Below are 18,439 nucleotides of genomic sequence, written 5' to 3'. Positions count from 1 at the left end.
ATAGAGGTAGGAATTTATAATAGGAAATATTTTACACAAAGTGTGACAAAAGCATGACAACAGTAAGTCAAATTGTGCAAACAGGAAGTGTGCACAGCTTTAAGGCATCAACTCATGCTGGTTTAAAGTTCCACAAACAGGCAGTCCTCTGATACATCACCCCTAAGTGGCCATTCTTTTCATGTGAGCCTAGAGTGTTGGCAGGCTATTCAATTTTGGCGAGCATCACAACTGAGCCTAATTCTGTCCTCACCCAATGTTCACACATTCACCTCCCAGCAAGAATCACAAGAGTCGGAACCCTGGCTGATTTTTCCTCTCCCTAGTCCAGGATGCTAAGGCCACATGTAACACCTTTATCACCATGCTCTGTGAATATTAGTGTACAAATGTTTTACACATTTGTACAAAATTCCATTGACAACTATTTTAACGGAGGGTTTAATCTATTTATTTTAACCAGTTTATTTTGAATGGGTTAATCCCTCTGTTAAAAAGAGCAGAGGAAGGAATTTAATTTGCATTCATAAACTATTAATTCGCATAGCATAATTTCAATGCCAGTTACGTAACGGCCCAACAAGGCTAACTTCCTAAAGATTTCATTTTACCCCTGTTTCTAAGCTCTGTCCCTAAATGCGCCATATTGTTAATTTTTCTATTTTTTACTTTAAATTTTGACAGTAATATATCAGATGTGCTTTAAACTTAACCCAACCAACCTTTAGCTGCATCAACTGGTGGGAACCACACTTAGCTAATTACTATTTTGGAAAAAAATAGCCTTTACATCTTCCAGAAACAAGCCTGTACTGGCCTTTCAAGTGAGCGCCACTTTCAATTTAACACCATTATTTTAATATATATCATATTTTTATGATTATATATTATAGATAAATAAAAATCCACCACCATGCATATGGTAATCAACCTGCGGGTATTACTCAAGAGGCGGAGCACAAATCCTTAAAGGCGTAACTTCGTTGGTATTTTAAATCAGGATTGGCGGAGGAAGCCCAGCCTATAAGGACCCATTTATCAGAGATTAAGTGAAAGAATTTTTTTTAAACAACAGTCTGTGAGCCTAAAAGGAATGGAAGGTGGGCAACATTATATTGTGTTTCGGTATTTGGAAACTGCACGCCACCGACTTTTATTTATATTTTGCATCTTTGCGATTGTTTCTAATTAAAAGACTTGCTTGCTGATGGAAAATTTGTTGTAACCCCGACTAAAAGTTTAACAAACGAGGTGTATGAATAGAACCATTTTACACTGAGAAATTAACACTCCTGTACTCCGCCCCTCATTGTCCGGAGTTTGAGGTCCAGGACATCAGAAAGAGGGTGGGGGGAATCAATTGAGGAAAGTGCAGTGCCAATAACACGCTTAGGACTTCAAGGGAATTGAGATTTTATTTATTCTTTATCTCCTTTTTAACCAATCTGCTTTTGGAATTTAATCCGTGAACCCCACCGTTCTCCTTGTGCTAGTTTTAGCCATGGGGACTGTTCAGTTTGGGACATTGCTTCTTTTCCTTGCTAACCGGCTGCTCGGTGTTCACGCCGCCTCGGGAGAGTACTGCCACGGCTGGTCTGACAGTAACGGTAGCTGGCACTCGGGGTTCCAGTGTCCCGAGAGATACGACGGTCAGGAACTCACCTTGTGCTGCGGCTCGTGTGGCCTCAGGTATTGCTGTTCTCTGCTGGACAACCGACTGGACCAGGGCGTCTGCAGCAACGATAACAATGTGCACCAGGAGCCGGACTCCCACAGCAAGTCAGCATCAGGTAGGGGCACAATTATTATGAATTTTACCTTAAGTGCCATCAGAGATATTCTTCCAATCTACAAAAATGCATCAACTTTTGCAATGAATTAATAGAGGAAAAGAGCATCTTTTATATTAAAAAAATAATTCTGGTGCTAAAATACAGTCTTAGAATAAATATTCTACAGGACTTTTCTAATTTGCTAACGTGACATATGAGATCTACACTCGGTCAGTTACAGCAAAAGGCACAATCTTGGAATATGTATGCTGGCTTGTATATATGTATGTTGGTAAGCCAAGCAAACTAGAAGGTCCCAGATTTGATCCCCAGCCTGTGCTTAGCTGATTTCAATTGCTCATTACAATTGATCTTAGTTCCCCTGGGTTGAGAAGGGGAAAAATCAGCCACATTTCCCACTCCTGATTTATATACAATCATAATATTTTACAGCACAGAAAGAGACTACTCAGCCCATTACGCCTATTTTTGCTCTCAGAAAGAGCTATTCACTTGTTCCTATCCCCTGCTTTTTCCCCTCAGTTTTAATTTTTTCTTTTTCAAATATTTAACTACTTCCCTTTGAAAGTTATTATAGATTTTGCTTCAACCATTGTTTCTAGGAGGGGATCCCGTGTGTGTAAAGATAAATTCTTATAACCTCTGGCTTCAGAGGGCTGTCCGAACCTTTGGAATTGTATTGCATTAATAGTCAACACCATCAGCAAGGGGGAAATAAAGTGTTAAATATATCTTAGGAATGGATATTATACAGTATGTTTTTTGTTTGGAAATACAAAATAGTCACAGAAAAAAAGCACATTCAGGTAATATATATGTTGCAGGCAAATAATTAATAATTAAACATAATAAACAAAACTGAATGAGTAATGATACTACAATATTTAAATAAAAAATTGATTGATGGGATTGACCTAAAAATCAGTGCTAAATATTACTGTAATTATTTGGATTTTTAAATTGTATATATATATATATTTGTATCCTCTTCTGAAAACGTTAACTCTGTTGCTGAGCAGTCAGCATTTGGTACTCATCCAATTAGTCATTTTTCATGTATGAGCCTTGGCAATGAGTGTTAGCAGGCTATACAACTGTGGAGAATATTACAGCCGAATATAACATCCTGTTATCACCTGACTGCCAAATGCAGATAATGACCAGGATTGGGAATCCTAGCTGATTTTCCCTTCCCTAATGGAAGGGTGCTGTAGCCAACATTAGAGCTCCAACTATCACCCTGGGCAAGATCAGCTAATTCAGTGCAACCAGGATCGAACCTAAGACCATCTGGTCTGTATGGCTCAAAGATGTTGCCTTTAACTCTGATCTATCAAGAGAGGTAAATTAACTTGTAAAAATGTAAGTTTAACTACACTCATTCTTTGAGAATTTTTGATACTCGTTTAGCAATGTAGAATCATAGAAATTACAGCACAGGAGATCATTCGGCCAATCATGCCGGTCCCAATGCTAGCTCTTCAACTGATATTATCTACTCCAATCCCGTTCCCTGTATCGTGTTATATTCTTCCTTTTCAAATACTTATCCAATCCTGTATTAGCTGCTGTTATAGTCTGTGCCTCAGTGGCCATTTGTAATAAAGCATTCCATGTTGTAATAACCATCTGTGTGAAAAATTCCCCTCCATATGAAAAGAAAATCTTCTAACTTCCTACTTCACTCTTCTATTGATAATCCTCAATATATGTCCCTTGTTACCAATTCAGCAATCAGTGAAAACTATCTTTCACTATTTATCCTCTCAAAACTCTTCAGAATTTTGAAAACCTCTTTGATTTTCCTCTTAACCTTCTCTGATCTACTGAAAAAAACCAATTCTTTCTTCATAACTATAACCTTTCATTCAAATGGTATAATTCTATTGAATCTTAACTAACCCTTTCCATAGCTCTAACATAGTGATTCAATGTCGTTTTTCTACCGTTATTGATATTAAAATAATATATGCTTACTTTTTGTCATTTAAGACATATTATTAGGCAGCCTGCTGCCGGTGTTGCCAAAATATTCAAGTGCTGGAGTAAGTATACAGAGTGTGTTTGTGCATGTATATATATATCCTTTTATGAATAACTTCCATTGACCAAGTTGCTGACCAGGACACTCCCCTAGCCCCAAAACAAACTCTCTTTCTGCCAAGTGGAGATTACGTTAGAAGAAAAAACTAGGCTGTTGGAGGCCCAAAAAGTATGTTTATAATTGCTCACAGAGGCTAGTTATAAAGTTCTCTGACTATTGGACCCTATGGGGGCCATTTTAACCTAACCCACCTGATGGGAAACTGACTGGATCTGGCCGGCTGCCCATTTTACACCCTGTCTGATTTTACTCTCCATAAACTGTAAAATCGCTCTGGGTGTAAAACAAGTGGCTGACTCAATCCCATCAGTTTCCTGCTGGGCGGGTTAGGTTAAAATTACCCCCTATGTTTTAAAATATTGTTTAAAAACAGTTCTGCATTGCAGTATTCAGTGCTGACCATTATGGAAAGGACAATTTTTTCATAGTAGGTGTGGAAGTGTTTATCAAAAATAATTTGCCCATCAATTTTCTCCTCCGCTCCTGAACTGTTGTTGGGTACAATCTGTGGATGCTGGCTGTCCTTCACTATCTCACTCACTGTGGCCAATTTTCATGTGTGATCCCAGACAGTGAGCACTGGTAAGCTATTTGCCTGACTGTTGGGGTGTGGTTTTGCGTCCAACCCTGATCCTGTCATCTCATGACGTCCACAACCACGAATGTTCCAGCAGGAATCACTGGCTAGAGAGAGGTGACGATAATTATAACACCCCTACTTTGGCCCTGACTGAGATTAACTAACACAACACAGACCACAGATCCAACCCTGGAATCTTCCTGGCCTGTAAGTTTCAATTCCACATTGGGTGGTGTACTTATCAACTGAAACATCAGGTGGAACTGTTTATGTCAGGTGTACAATTTAGTAATTGAGATTTCAACAGTTTTGTAAACAACTACAAAAATACACTTACTCACCAATAACCTGCTCACTGATGCTCAGTTTGGGTTCTGCCACGACCACTTGGCTCCAGACCTCATTACAGCTTTGGTCCAAACATGGATACAAGCTGAATTCTAGAGGTGAGGTGAGAGTGAATGCCCTTGACAGCGAGGCACCAAGGAGCTCTAGTAAAACTGAAGTCAACGGGTATCAGAGAGAAATTCTCCAGTGGCTGGAGTCAAACCTGGCACAAAGAAGATGGTGGTGGTTGTTGGAGCTCAATCATCTCTGCACCAGGACATCGCTGCAGGAGTTCCTCAGGGCAGTGTCCTAGGCCCAACCATCTTCAGCTGATTCATCAATGACAACAACAACAATTTGCATTTATATAGCGCCTTTAACGTAGTAAAATGTCCTAATGTGTTTCACAGGAGTGTTATCAAACAAAATTTGACACCGAGTTACGTAAGGAGATATTAGGACAGGTGAAAAAAAGTTTAGTCAAAGAGGTAGGTTTTAAGGAGCATCTTATCTTAAAGGAGGAGAGAGAGGTAGAGAGGCAGAGAGGTTTAGGGAAGGAATTCCAGAGCTTAGGGCCGAGGCAGCTGAAGGCACGGCCGCCAATGGTGGAGCGAATAATATGGGATGCGCAAGAGGCCAGAATTGGAGGAGAGCTGGAGGAGGTTACAGAGATAGGGAGGGGCAAGACCATGGAGGAATTTGAAAACAAGGATGAGAATTTTAAAACTGAGGCATTGCCAGACCGGGAGCCAATAAAGGTCAGTGAGCATAGGGATGATGGGTGAATGGGACTTGGTGCGAGTTAGGATACGGGCAGCAGAGTTTTAGATGAGCTCAGGTTTATGGAGGGTGGAAGATAGGAGGCTGGCCAGGAGAGCATTGGAATAGTCAAGTCTGGAGGTAACAAAGGCATGGATGAGGGCTTCAGCAGCAGATGGGCTGAGGCAGGGACGGAGAGGGGCGATGTTACAGAGGTGGAAGTAGGCGATCTTGGTGATGGAGTGGATATGGGGCTGGAAGATCATCTCCGGATCAGATAGGATACCAAGGTTGTGAACGGTATGGTTCAACCTCAGACAGTGGCCAGGGATAGGGATAAAGTCAGTGGCTAGGGAGTGAAGTTTGTGGCGGGGACCGAAGACAATGGCTTTCATCTTACCAATATTTAGTTGATGGAAATTTCTACTCATCCAGTGCTGAATGTCAGACAAACAGTGTGACAAATCAGAGACAGTAGAGGGGTCGAGAGAGATGGTGGTGACGTAGGGCTGGGTGTCATCAGCGTACATGTGGAGCCTGACATTGAGTTTTCGGATGATGTCGCCGAAGGGCAGCATGTAGATGAGAAATAGGAGGGGGCTTGGGATTGATCCTTGGGGAACTCCAGAGGTAACGGTGCGGGAGCGGGAAGAGAAGCCATTGCAGGTGGTTCTCTGGCTACGACTGGATAGATAAGAATGGAACTAGGCGAGAGCTGCCCCACCCTGCTGGATGATGGAGGAGAGACGTTAGCGGAGGATGGTGTGGGCAACCGTGTCAAAGGCTGCAGACAGGTCGAGAATTACCTTCCCTCCATCATAAGGTCAGAAGTGGGGCCATTCGCTGATAATTACACAGTGTTCAGCTCCATTCAGAATTCCTCACGTAATGAAGCAGTCCATGCCCACATGTAGCAAGAGCTTGACAATATCCAGGCTTGGGCTGGGAGTCCCCCATCATCAACAACCTGGGGATCACCATTGACCAGAAACTCAACTGGACCAGCCACATAAACACTGTGACTAATAGAGCAGGTCAAAGGCTGGGTATTCTGTGACGAGTGGCTCACCAGCTAACTTTTCAAAGCCTCTCCACCACTTCATCCACTAGTCTAAACCTCCACCACCAGCATTCTCAGCATTCTGTGGCTGCAGTGTGTACTATCTACAGGATGCACTGCAGCAATTTGCTATTGCTTCTTTGGCAGCACCCCCCAAACCGGCAACCTCCACCACCTAGAAGGATAAGGGCAGCAGGTGGATGGGAACATGCCGACCTTGCCAGCGACGCCCACATCCCAAGAATGAATAAAAATATATTGAGCCAATGGCCAATTTTAGTCGATTATGCTGCAAATATTGGTGCAGATGGAGTGGAATGGAGCGTGAAATTCAACGCAGATCAGTACTGACTGATTTCTGCCTATTATTTGTCCAGTTGAAATTTCCAGTTAACATTAGAGCAAAACTCAAGAGCTTCATTAAAATATATAGGGCCATAATCTTGTGTCAAAATAACAGTGAAGCTAATGGCGCTCGCTGTTTATGCGCAAATGCTACAGCAACTTCAGGCGAGGGCAGGTTCGCGGAAATCCAAAAGTTAGCTTTGTGAAAACGGCATCTCGCTGTCTGCCTCAGCATTGAAATGCATTGAGCGGTGTGAAGTTCGGGATCTTGTGCGGTAGATACGAATTAAACTCGCCATAGAAAGTTAGGGCTTGTCCATTTCAGTCTAAGTAACCCTTTTAACGACGCAATAAGTTTTAATTACTGCCAATCAACCTCTCTGGCACTGAAAATTAACTATTACAAGTGCGAAGTCTCATTCCTTCAGCTTTTAATTGTTGTTGGAGATTTTCAAACTCAAATTTTAAATTAATTTTTAAAAACTTTTTCTTTGTCTCTTTTTTTCTCTCTCTCTCTCTCTCTTAATCCAATCTTTATTTCCCTTCCTTTATTTTTCTTTCTATACCTGATCTGACATTGAATTCACCCATTCTAACTTGCAGTTCCTTCTCAGTCCTTGCGCTTTTAATTTCACAGTCCTTCAATCTGATTGGTTAAGAAGATACCCAGTTGCTTGTCCTGTTCGCTCAGGTCCCAGATGCCCGGTTTCCCCTCGCTGCGACGTTATCGGCTCGCACTTTCAGCAACTTGCCACGCAAAAATTTTAAAAACCTAAACGTGCAAGGGCAAGTCCAACTAACGGCAGATGCCATTAGATGCCCTGCCACAGCAAATTATGGCCCATAAAAGGTGACGGAAGCACGTGGATGCAATTTCCTGAATTGTGAGCATTCAGGATTTCAGAACAGAGTTAAAAGCAGTCACATCACATGACTATGTGAAGTGCTAATATACCTTTCACACTTCTAATAGTCGCCACTAAAATCTCTAACAATAATATAATCATTGTTTAAAATAAAACCACAAAATGAGTGGTATAAATTGAACATTGACAGTCCAATACAAATTTTGTTTCCACTCAAGAAGATTTGTATAACTGATCTGCTTTAAATTATGATGATTTTGTTGTCTGTCACAATAAAACACATATTCATCAACTAATCACAGCAACTTGAATCTATGCAAAGTAATCCCACAGGTAGGTTTGGTGCCAATCTAATCGCAGCCATATTTTTCCAAACTACAGATCACATTGGAATCATTAAGTGCAAAACCTAGTCTCATTAAATGTAACTCTTGAGAGATTTGAGTCCATTTTTTTTAATATGTTGTTTATTATTTAGAAACTAAAGTAAAAGGCCAAGGCCCATAGTGCAGGACATCAAGGTTGAAAAGAGTAAAGGAGAAGGTAGAAGCAGGAAGTAATGATTGAGTAATGCTACTACTGGGTTTTAAAAGCATGATGATAGTAGAAGGAAGGGAAGACTGAGGGAAGTAAGCAATTCTACAGTTTGGTGATCCTGGGGGAAAAATGAACTGGAGTTAGAGACAATGGAATTATTGTTGATTTCAACACATTGAAGATGCAGGGAGAAGCAAGACGATGTAGGACAATGTATTTGCACCTTATCAGTAGTCATTACAAAAAAGGTTGCAGTATTTATTAAATCATAGGTAAAATTGGGAAATGTATTTAATATTTATGAAATGTAAAATATTAGTCACTATTATTTAATTACTTCATGTGGTTAAAAATTTAATCACAAAGAAACATCACTGAGCCCTTTAAAACGTGACCTCACCATCAATAACTTCCTTCAAAAACTTGGTTTTCACTTAGGTCACATTAAAAGTGCTCCACACAACTGAACTGCACCAAGTTGTAATGTAAAAAAAAACCTTTAGGTGTTTGTACTCCTGTTTTAAAGACTTGATTCTTACTAGAGCAGAATATCTACTACTGTGCCCAATGATAACGCTCGTTCTTCATGTTTCCTTTGCAGTTCCCATGTATTTGCCATTCCTCATTGTTGGGTCCATATTTGTAGCCTTCATCATAGTTGGTTCATTCATTGCGGTTTGCTGCTGCAGATGCTTGAAACCCAAGCCAGAGGAGAACCAGCAGGATGCCCCCACCCAGAGCCGTTTGCTGGAGCCCATTCCTCCAACTGGTATCAGAACTCCCTCCCGTCACTCTACCTCCAGCACCACAACTACTTCCACAAGGAGCTCCATGGGACGGCAGAACAACATCTGCTCCATGGGCACAGATGGTATCAACCTCTACATGAACATGCCTACAAATTTCCCAGTCATGGGCTGCCACCAAGCTCAACAGTTTCTACCTTCTCAGTCCACAGGAAATCCCTTCTTACCAGCACAATATCTTAGCTATGGGATTCCACCAGATCATACATTAGTAATGACTCCTGCATATGTGGATAGACAAGGATATGGACAACAACCTAATAATCCTTATTCACATGGGGCATTAAATGGTGACCAGCTGATGTACCCTGCAGTGACTCTGTAAGAATCATCCACACAAAGACCATATCTAGTCTTTATGGAACCTCTGACATGTTCTTGTCTCTCAATAGAAATTGCATTATTTAATCAAATCCAATTATTTAAAAATTATGAAATATGTAAGTTTTCTTCCTTCATTTTAATGTTACTGCATTATGTCAACTTTTAGTGCTAAATCCTCTACATCTTGATCTCCTCCATGCCCTTTGATTGAAATTCATCTATACTAATTTTACTGAAAAAGTCATTGTGAGTATAAAGTGGAGATGCCACTTTTGCTCACAGTGGGTTTTACTAAAATTAGTGAATAGAGGAATTTTACCCCCTTCAATGGTTCTTTCAGTTCTTCAAAGACAGTTTCTTTAGCTCTCTGGTAAGCCTAATCAATAGTCAACACCCCTCGCCCTTGATTGCTGTACCTTTAAACCTTCTTCATTAATCAACATTCTTCATCTTATTCTGTGAAAGTAATCTTTTCTGTAATTCATTGGCCATTACAGGACTGTGTATGTAGGCTTCTCTGGCTGAATGCTTTCAGTGCAGCACAAAACTGTACAGAGAAGTCTCAGATTCAGTTCAGCGTGCTAAGTTGGGGTTCTAGAATTGGTGTTGACAGAGCTCTGACATACCACTGTAATGTAGGTTTGCAATAATGCAGAAGGATTTGTAAATATATTTTTGTATATTGTGCAAAAAATATTTTTCTGTTAGAAGTCCCTTATATTTTTACTTCCAGACAGGAATGCTTTTTTAACAGCCTATCAGCTACCTTTGCTCCAAATGTATTATATACGATTTCTGTAAAGGACAGTTATGTTTTGTACATTTTCTCAGGATGTAAATTAAAAAATGTGAACAACTTGCATTGACATAGCCTCATTTGTGTAATGAAGAATCACAAGGTGCTCTATAGGAGGAGCATCGACACCCAGCATGATGTAGGAGAGAGGATAGGGAAGGGACTGGAAGCACAGTCAAAAGGGTGACTTTCAAGGGGCTCTTGAAGGAGTGGAGAGAAGTGGCAAGGTAAAGAGTTTTAGGGGGAAAGTTCCAGAATTCAGGTGGTGTGGCTAAAACCTCTGGTGTCAATGGTGGACTGCAGGAAGAGGGGACGAACCAATGATAGACAAAAGTTAGCAGAATGGTGGGTGGGAATGCACAGCTGAAGGTGGAAATAGTTCAATTTTTAATTATTTGGGTTGGATACATCTGTTCTGTGCTTTTGCCAAATTGTCTGGTGTAGGATGACAGAAATGCGTGCCACAGGTGTTCTGTCTCAAGCGTTGAATGCATAAATTAGTGAATCAGAATTCCAAATGCTTACAAAAACTATTAGCATCTGCTTTGGAAATGGGATAGTCTGCTCAGTACAATGGTCTTGCACCAAAAAGCAGTAGAGGTCACTCGCTCTGCTGCTTTCTTTACAATTGTAGATTAGTTTTAAAGTTCCTGTAACATTATAGTGCATATGCCTAACTGACTAAGCTCCTGAAGCCAAAGATTGCAAGTAGGTTATCATGACATGTTGGTTCTGGTTCCTTTCAGGGGGAAGAAAGACCTCAGTTTGAATTCTATAATTTAAAAAAAATCCTAACTTCTTCCCATCATCTGCTAAAAGTGCTAACTTTTGCATTGGTATGGTTCCCCAGGTGCTGGGTACCCTCCAATATCTTGGTCTATGCCAGCCGGTTTTGACGTATAAAGTCCAAGTACATATCGGCTCTGACTGAGGTTCCCAGTTCAGATTTGTCATCGTCACACACAACCTGAGTCCAAACCAGAGTCCAAGGAGATAGGAAGAGAGCTGGGATTAAAAGTGCCATTGACTGGGGAGCCTGACCGCACCTTGTGCAGTGCAGGAGAATTCTGGCTGTAGTTTCAGCGTAAATATAAGTGTGTCATAGGATTACTACCAGTTACATATAAACTATCGGTGAGTTATTGTATTATTGTTAGTGATGAGGGGAATCTGAATGTTACCAGTATAACCAGTAGTTAATCAGTGCAATTTCAGTGCATCACCATTAGTTGCTAGTAAAAGGGTGGTCAAAGGAAGGGTGGGGCTGATTAGGGACCAAAAAAGAAATCATCCTGTGGAGGCAGAAGGCATAGCTGAGTTACTAAATGAGTACTTTGCATCTGTTTTCACAAAAGAAGAGGATGTAGCTAATGTCACAGTATAGGAGAAGGGGTAGAGAAACTGGAAAGGATAAAAATAGATAAAGAGAAGGTACTTAAAAGGTTGGCAGCACTCAAAGTAGAAAAGTCACCCCATCCAGATGCTGTGGAAATAGTGGAGGCTCTGGCCACAATCTTTCAATTCTCCTTGGATATGGGAGTGGTGCCAGAGGACTGGAGGATTGCAAATGTTTACACCCCTGTTCAAAAAAAAAAGGGAGAGGGATAAACCCAGTAACTACAGGCCAGTCAACCTAACATTAGTGGTGCGGAAACTTTTAGAGACCATAATCTGGGGCAAAATGAATTGTCATTTGGAAAATCATGGGTTAATAAAGGACTACCAGGTCAGATTAATTTTCTGCTTCTACACACCCAGCGCATGTTAGCAGAACATATTGGGAGATTCCACACCCCCATCTTGATTTTTCATCCAAATGGATTATATGGTTACATTTAAAACACGTTTGTTTTTGTTATTTGCCTTTCACAATGCATAGAACGTTTTTTCTAGTCGTTTTCTTTCCTATTTTGAGAAATCATTGGAAAACCTACATTTCTTTTTTAAATAAGTCTGCCTTTCAAAAATATTTTTTATTGTGAAACCAAGGTGAAGGGCAAAGGCCCTTAGTGTAGGACACTCTTGGAAAGAGTAAAAGACAAATTCAATGAAGCAATGCTCCCAAAGCAACGGGAACACAAGTTGGAGATAGCGCTATAACATTAAAGCCCTGTTTCTCTGACCCACAACCCCATCTAATAAGGCTTCACTTTGGGAATGCAACTTTGCTGAAGTTACCTTTAAAAGTCATCCTGGATTCTCAGTGAGTTTATCCTGGAACCTCAGCGAACAGCTGAATTATTCAGATTAGATTTGAGACTCTGGGGGCTCGAATTTAGCAGGCCTGCGGGTTCCCAGCGGGTGGTCCTCCGGGAGCGTCGAAAACGCGAACGGCGAAATTAGTGGGTTGCCCACGCGATCGTAGCAGGCAATCCACTAATAGGATCCAATTACCTGCTCCTCCGGGGTCCACGGCGCTGGCCTGCGCGTCGGGCGGGCTGCGCATGCGCAGTACGATCTGTCAGCTGGAGGCTCTCGAGTTAAAGGGGCAGTCCTCCACTGACAGATGCTGCAACCAATGGGACAAATTGCAGCATGGAGCAGCCCAGGGGGAAGGCTGCTCCCAGTTTAATGATGCCTCACCCCAGATATCATCAGATGGGGTGAGGAGGAGGGGGAGGACACAGATCTTCCCCCCGGCGGGCGGGAGGAAGCGGCCTGCCTCTGCCACCAAGAAGGCCTGGCTCGAGGTGGCAGAGGGGGTCACCTGCGCCACCAACATATCGCCCACCTGCATACAGTGCAGGAGGCGCTGCAATGACCGCAGTAGGTCAGCCACAGTGAGAACACGAAGTCTTTCCCCTACACTCCGTCTGCCACAACACTGCCCCCACCCCAAATCTCCTTCAGCACCGCCAACACTATTCTGTCACATCACCCTTCATGCCCACTCACACCCCATCCTCATCTTACCTCCACCTACTCACCTCGCCAGTACTCATCCTGCCACTAACACGCGACCCAATCCTCATACAATCTCATGGCTCCATCCCATACTCACCCTCTCGTGCATCTCCCTCACGGCCAGCCTCACTCAACCTGCCACCACCTGTGCTGCAGCCACAGGGCATGCATCACATATGTGCAGTAGGCAGGGTAAGGCAAACGTCTCGTCAGCATGAAGGGGGTGCACAAGGGTGTCTGAGGGTTTGTCATGGGTGTTACCCATATTGAATTTCAGAGCCACAAACAGCACACATTATATTGACACCACCACTGCCATGTCTCCGCGAATCCTGTCCATTGTGTCCAATAATGCCCGCTCCTGGGTATCACTATGAGGACCCACCACTGATGCCACCCATCGTGTTACTGCAGAGTAGGTGCAGGTGTATTTGCAGGGCTCGTCCGCGCAGACAACTGAGAGACATCGGCGGTGTTGCCGGCTGCACCCTGGAAGGATGCGGAGGAGAAGGTGTGGAGGACAGTGGTGACTTTGCCAGCGACAGGTAAGCAGTTGGTGCTGGGGCCAGCCAGGAGCAGCTCGGCATGAAAGAGGCTGCAGATCTCCACGACTACATGCCGAGCGAATCTGCGCCTCCCTGTGCACTGCTGCTGGGAGAGGTCCGGGGAGCTGCGCCTCGGTCTGTGGACCCTGTGGCGAGGGTAGTGCCCTCTGCGACGCGTCTCTCTCTGCAGTAGCCCTCCCTCCTGCTGTGCAGGTGGGCGTGCAACCACACCGTGTTGGGGGGATCCACGTCTCTGCGGCGGACAGCGTGGACTGCGAGGCTGCTGGTGGTGGTCATGCTCTTCGTCCTCCGAGGGTGTCCACACACCACCCAACTGGCAGGTGTTGGTCTGAGGGGTGGTGCAGGGTAGGTGTGTGGGTCCTCGGACTGGGGCTGCGGTTTCGTGTCGGTCTGTCCTCTGGCTTGGCCGGGGGGTGGTGGGGGGCCAGGGGTTGCCCTATGTGACGCGGTGGCCTCCTGCGTGGGTGAGGGCGCTCCCCCGTGGAGCGCACCTTGGAACCTGCCACAGGCTGCTGGCTGCAACACGCCTGGTTTGAAGGGTCCTGTTTCCCCCAGTGTGGGAAACTGACTGCTTTGAACGTAAAATCCCACACTTCCTCTTTTGACAGCTGCTTCAGCTCATTAACTGACCACAACGAGCAAGTTAAGTGCTCTCAAGTGGAACCCCGCTGGCTTTAATTGCCTGCGGGATTCCCACCAGCGGGGCTTGCGCGCGCAGCCCCGCACGTCAGCGCGGTACCCGGAAGTGGCCGGGATTTCGTCCGAATCCGGTCACGTGATCGGAGATCGGGATTTTCGGGGCCCCCCCGCTGGAAACCCGCAGGTAACCCGACCCTAAAATCGAGCCCCGGGTTTGGAAAGAAAAATTGTCTCAAATTCTTGCTCCTGTTTGCTGTCTAGTGACTGAAGAGCGTGCATGTGGGTGTCAGTTGAAGAAAGGATCAAGCACAGCTGCGATGAAACCTGAGATTGAAAGACTGCTGACTTTCACTGTCAAGGGGCACACGAGTAATAACCACTTTGGTGAGGCAGCCCGCACCCATGGAACGGTACCCCAGCATTTCCTGCAGGAGAACAGGAGAAAAAATTAGCAGAGAAATAAAAAAATCCATCACATTCAAATGACCATTCTTGATGTGTGCTCTTGACTGTTGGTAGCCTATTTAAACAATAAGGGTGTTAAGTCTAAGCCTGTTCTCACTCACTAAATGTACATTTTTTTAAATTTCAAAATATACTTTATTTCATAAAATTTAAAGATACATACAGTTTACACACAGTTCAAGTAAAAAGACACAAGTTCCAGCAAGGCAGTTCAAAGCAATACTGTGCAGATCGTATACATTATGATCTCATTATTACAATATTACAGTACAGTATATATCTTCTAATACATTCTGTACAATACAAGGTGAGGTGGCCTTACATGGTCCTTTCCCCATGGAGCCTTTGCGTAGGACACACCTCGCTTCAGTTTGTCCCGGAGCACATACTCCTGGACCTTGGAGTGTCCCAGTCGGCAACACTTGGTTGTGGACAGCTCCTTCAGCTTGAAGACCAGCAGGACCAAAGTGCTTCCTTCACTGAGTTGATGGTCTTCCAGCCACAGTTGATATCTGTCTCGGTGTGCATTCCGGGGAACAGCCTGGAGAGCACAGTGTCCTGTGTTACCGAACTGTTGGGGATGAACCGGGACAGATACGAGCACACATCTCTCCATACCCTCTGCGTGAAGGGGCAGTCCATCAGGAGGTGGACGACGGTCTCCTCCCCGTCGCAGCCTCGAGGGCAGCTCGCAGTGGCGCTGAAATGTACATGTGCCCTGCCATATACCCTGGCTGAGATCAGCTAAAAGCACAATGGGATATAAACCTTTCTGGTCTGTATGGCTCAACTACTCATTAAGCCACTCTGACTTTTTTTTTAACCTTGTGATTCATTGCTTTTTATTTACAGGCAATGTAATGATACAAAGCAGAGGTTATTGCTACTGACCAAATACTACACCTAGCTTTTTAAATTAGTCTATCCACTTTTGCCAAATTGCTAGGGAACTGACCACAGAATCGGGGATATTAGGGGTGGTGGGAGTACTCTTTTTAAAAAACTTTTTGTTCAGGGGAACCAGTTGACTGGCACCAATTGTAATGCTAGACTATAAAAAGCACTGTGAAACTTAGCCTTGTGTATCAATCAGTTTGGACAACGCCCAAAAAAATCCATTAGTGCGGATTGCATGACATTTTCTTCAGCAAGTCTGTGATTGCTCAGACAATACGAGATCAATATCAAACACAGTAGTTTTATGCCTCTCTTCTTCCTAAGATATAGCCTGTATCCAGCATGTCTTGTAGGAAGTTGCCCTGCTTAATCCTTTGAGAGTGCCAACATTAACTAAGGGTGGAAAAAGGGTGGCATTAACTTCAGGGGTTGGACATAGAAGAGTTCCAGCTTGAACTGAAGGTAGAGAGTCAGAAGAGAGCCAGCACAAACTGGGAGGGCAGAGTTGGAGGAGTTACAGTGTCTATGTGAACTGAGTCTGGAGGGAGTTGAGTCCCTCTGAATACTGGGACACCAGAGTTGGAGGAGAGAGAGAACTGTTGAGGAAGTTTTTGGGGTCTGATTGGTCTGTTGAAAATCTAAATGTCACTTTGTTTTTCCTTTTCTCCCAAATGGCAAATAGAGAGTAGTTTTGAATAAATTCCCTTTTTAGATTAAAAAAATGCAATGCCCATGTAGATTACAAAACATTGGCAAATGCATCAAAAAATTTTATCTGGGACATGACTCCAGCCTACCCCTGGAAAATAAATTTTATGCCTTTAATATTCGAGTTTTCTCCTTAATGCTTTCATATATTTCTTTTTTCCTCCATTACAAGTAAAGGAACCTGCAGCTTAAGTTACTACTTGTTTTCACATAGGCTTATAATTATAGAATCATACAGCACAGAAGGAGGCCATTCGGCCCATCGTGCCTGTGCCAGCTTTTTGAAAGAGCTATCTAATTAGTCCCACTTCCCTGCTCTTGCCCTGCAATTTGTTTCCTCTTCAAGTATGTATCCAATTCCCTTTTGAAAGTTATTGTTGAATCTGCTTCCACCAATCTTTCAGGCAGTGCATTCCAGATCATAACAACCTGCTGCTTAAAAAAAATTCTCATCTCCCCCCTGGTTCTTCTCCTGCCCATAGAAACAGTTTCTCCTTATTTACTCTGTCAAAACCCCATAAAATTTTGAACACCTCAATCAAACCTCCCCGCAACTTTCTCTGTTCTAAGGAGTACAATCTAGTCACTCCACATAACTGAAATCCCTCATCCCTGGTATCATTCTGGTAAATCTCCTCTGCACTGTCTCCAAGGCCTTGGCATCCTTCCTAAAGTGTGGTGCCCAGAATTGGACACAATATTCCAGCTGAGCCCTTACCAGTGATTTATAAAAAATTAGCATAACTTCCTTGCTTTTGTGCTCCATGCCTCTATTTATAAAGAGGACTGTTCTTGAGTTGTCAGCTTGTTGAGCCTGTATTAATTTTTTTAAAGCTGTTATTCGGCTTTTGCTAGTTGGCATGTATGCTTTCTGAAGGCTTAAATTAAAGATCCCATTGCATGATTCAAAGAGCAGGAAGTTGATTTAGTGTCCTGGCCAACATTTCCTCCTCAACCAACACCACCAGAAGCAGATTAATTGGCAATTCATTTTGTGGCTGTTTGTGGAATGTTGGTGTACGTAAAATAGCTGCCGTGTTTGCCTACAGTGACTGCTTCAAAGTAATTCATTGTATGTGAAGTGCTTTGAGATGTTTCTGGTGCTTAAGCATGTCAAGTAAAACAAAACAAGAAACTTTAAACCATTCAAACTAATACTTAACACTTAGATTACAAATCAACATGTTAAACAAGTTTTAATTGGGGAAGATTTTCTAAATGAAACTAAATTCATTTAAATGCAACACATGAAGATAGCAGTCTGTACAGACTAATGCCTATGCCTGTATATAAAGTGAGGAACACTGCTTTCTACTCACATCTAAACCCAAGTTTTGCACTCACTTGTGGTGGTACCAGGATGGCCTGACCTTACAAAGCGAGGAAAGATTAATTCATCTATCTTTGGAAGTACTGAGGAAGAAATATTGGGCAGAACATCAGGAGAATTCCCTCCTTTTCTTCATATAACGTCATGAGGTTTTTAATGACCACTTGAACCAGCAGATCAGGCAGACTGGACCTCAGTGTAACAACTCATCTAATGGACAGCACTTCCCACAGTGTCGATCTCCATCAGTACTTCACTGAGTGTTAGACTAGTTCATACATTCAAGTGGAGCCATGGAGCCTCAGCATTCTGAGACGAGACTGGCACAGGCATTTAGCCTGTACAGACTGTGCTATCTTCACCTGTTGCATTTAAATGAATTTAGAAAATCTTTCCTAATTAAAACTTGTTTATCATGTTGATTTGTAATCTAAGTGTTAAGTATTAGTGTGAATGGTTTAATTTCTTGTTTTGTTTTACTTGAATGCTTAAGCAGCTTTTTTCTCCACAGCTCCGCCCTCCCCATTGACACAGCTGCTGTTAACTACCTGCTGTCCATTCACACCATTGATATGCATTTTGTACAAATCCCTACATACTTTTCGCTTGGATCTATAGCTTTAGGCCAAACTG

The 18,439-nt window shown here is 43.0% G+C and overlaps 1 protein-coding gene across 1 annotated transcript; it reads left to right on the top strand.

Moving 5' to 3' along the window:
- Window positions 1-1,492: 1,492 nt before the first annotated feature.
- shisa2a (shisa family member 2a) lies at window positions 1,493-10,343 on the top strand (the record flags this gene model as incomplete). The annotated part of the gene is made up of 2 exons (XM_067996674.1): window positions 1,493-1,790; window positions 8,973-10,343. Coding segments are annotated over 2 exons (828 nt in total), but the record flags the coding sequence as incomplete, so codon positions are not given.
- Between the last annotated feature and the right edge of the window lie 8,096 nt (window positions 10,344-18,439).

The sequence above is a fragment of the Heptranchias perlo genome, chromosome 15, assembly GCF_035084215.1.
Source record: "Heptranchias perlo isolate sHepPer1 chromosome 15, sHepPer1.hap1, whole genome shotgun sequence".
Classification (NCBI taxonomy): Eukaryota; Metazoa; Chordata; class Chondrichthyes; order Hexanchiformes; family Hexanchidae; genus Heptranchias; species Heptranchias perlo.
This window is presented reverse-complemented; position numbering and strand designations above follow the sequence as displayed.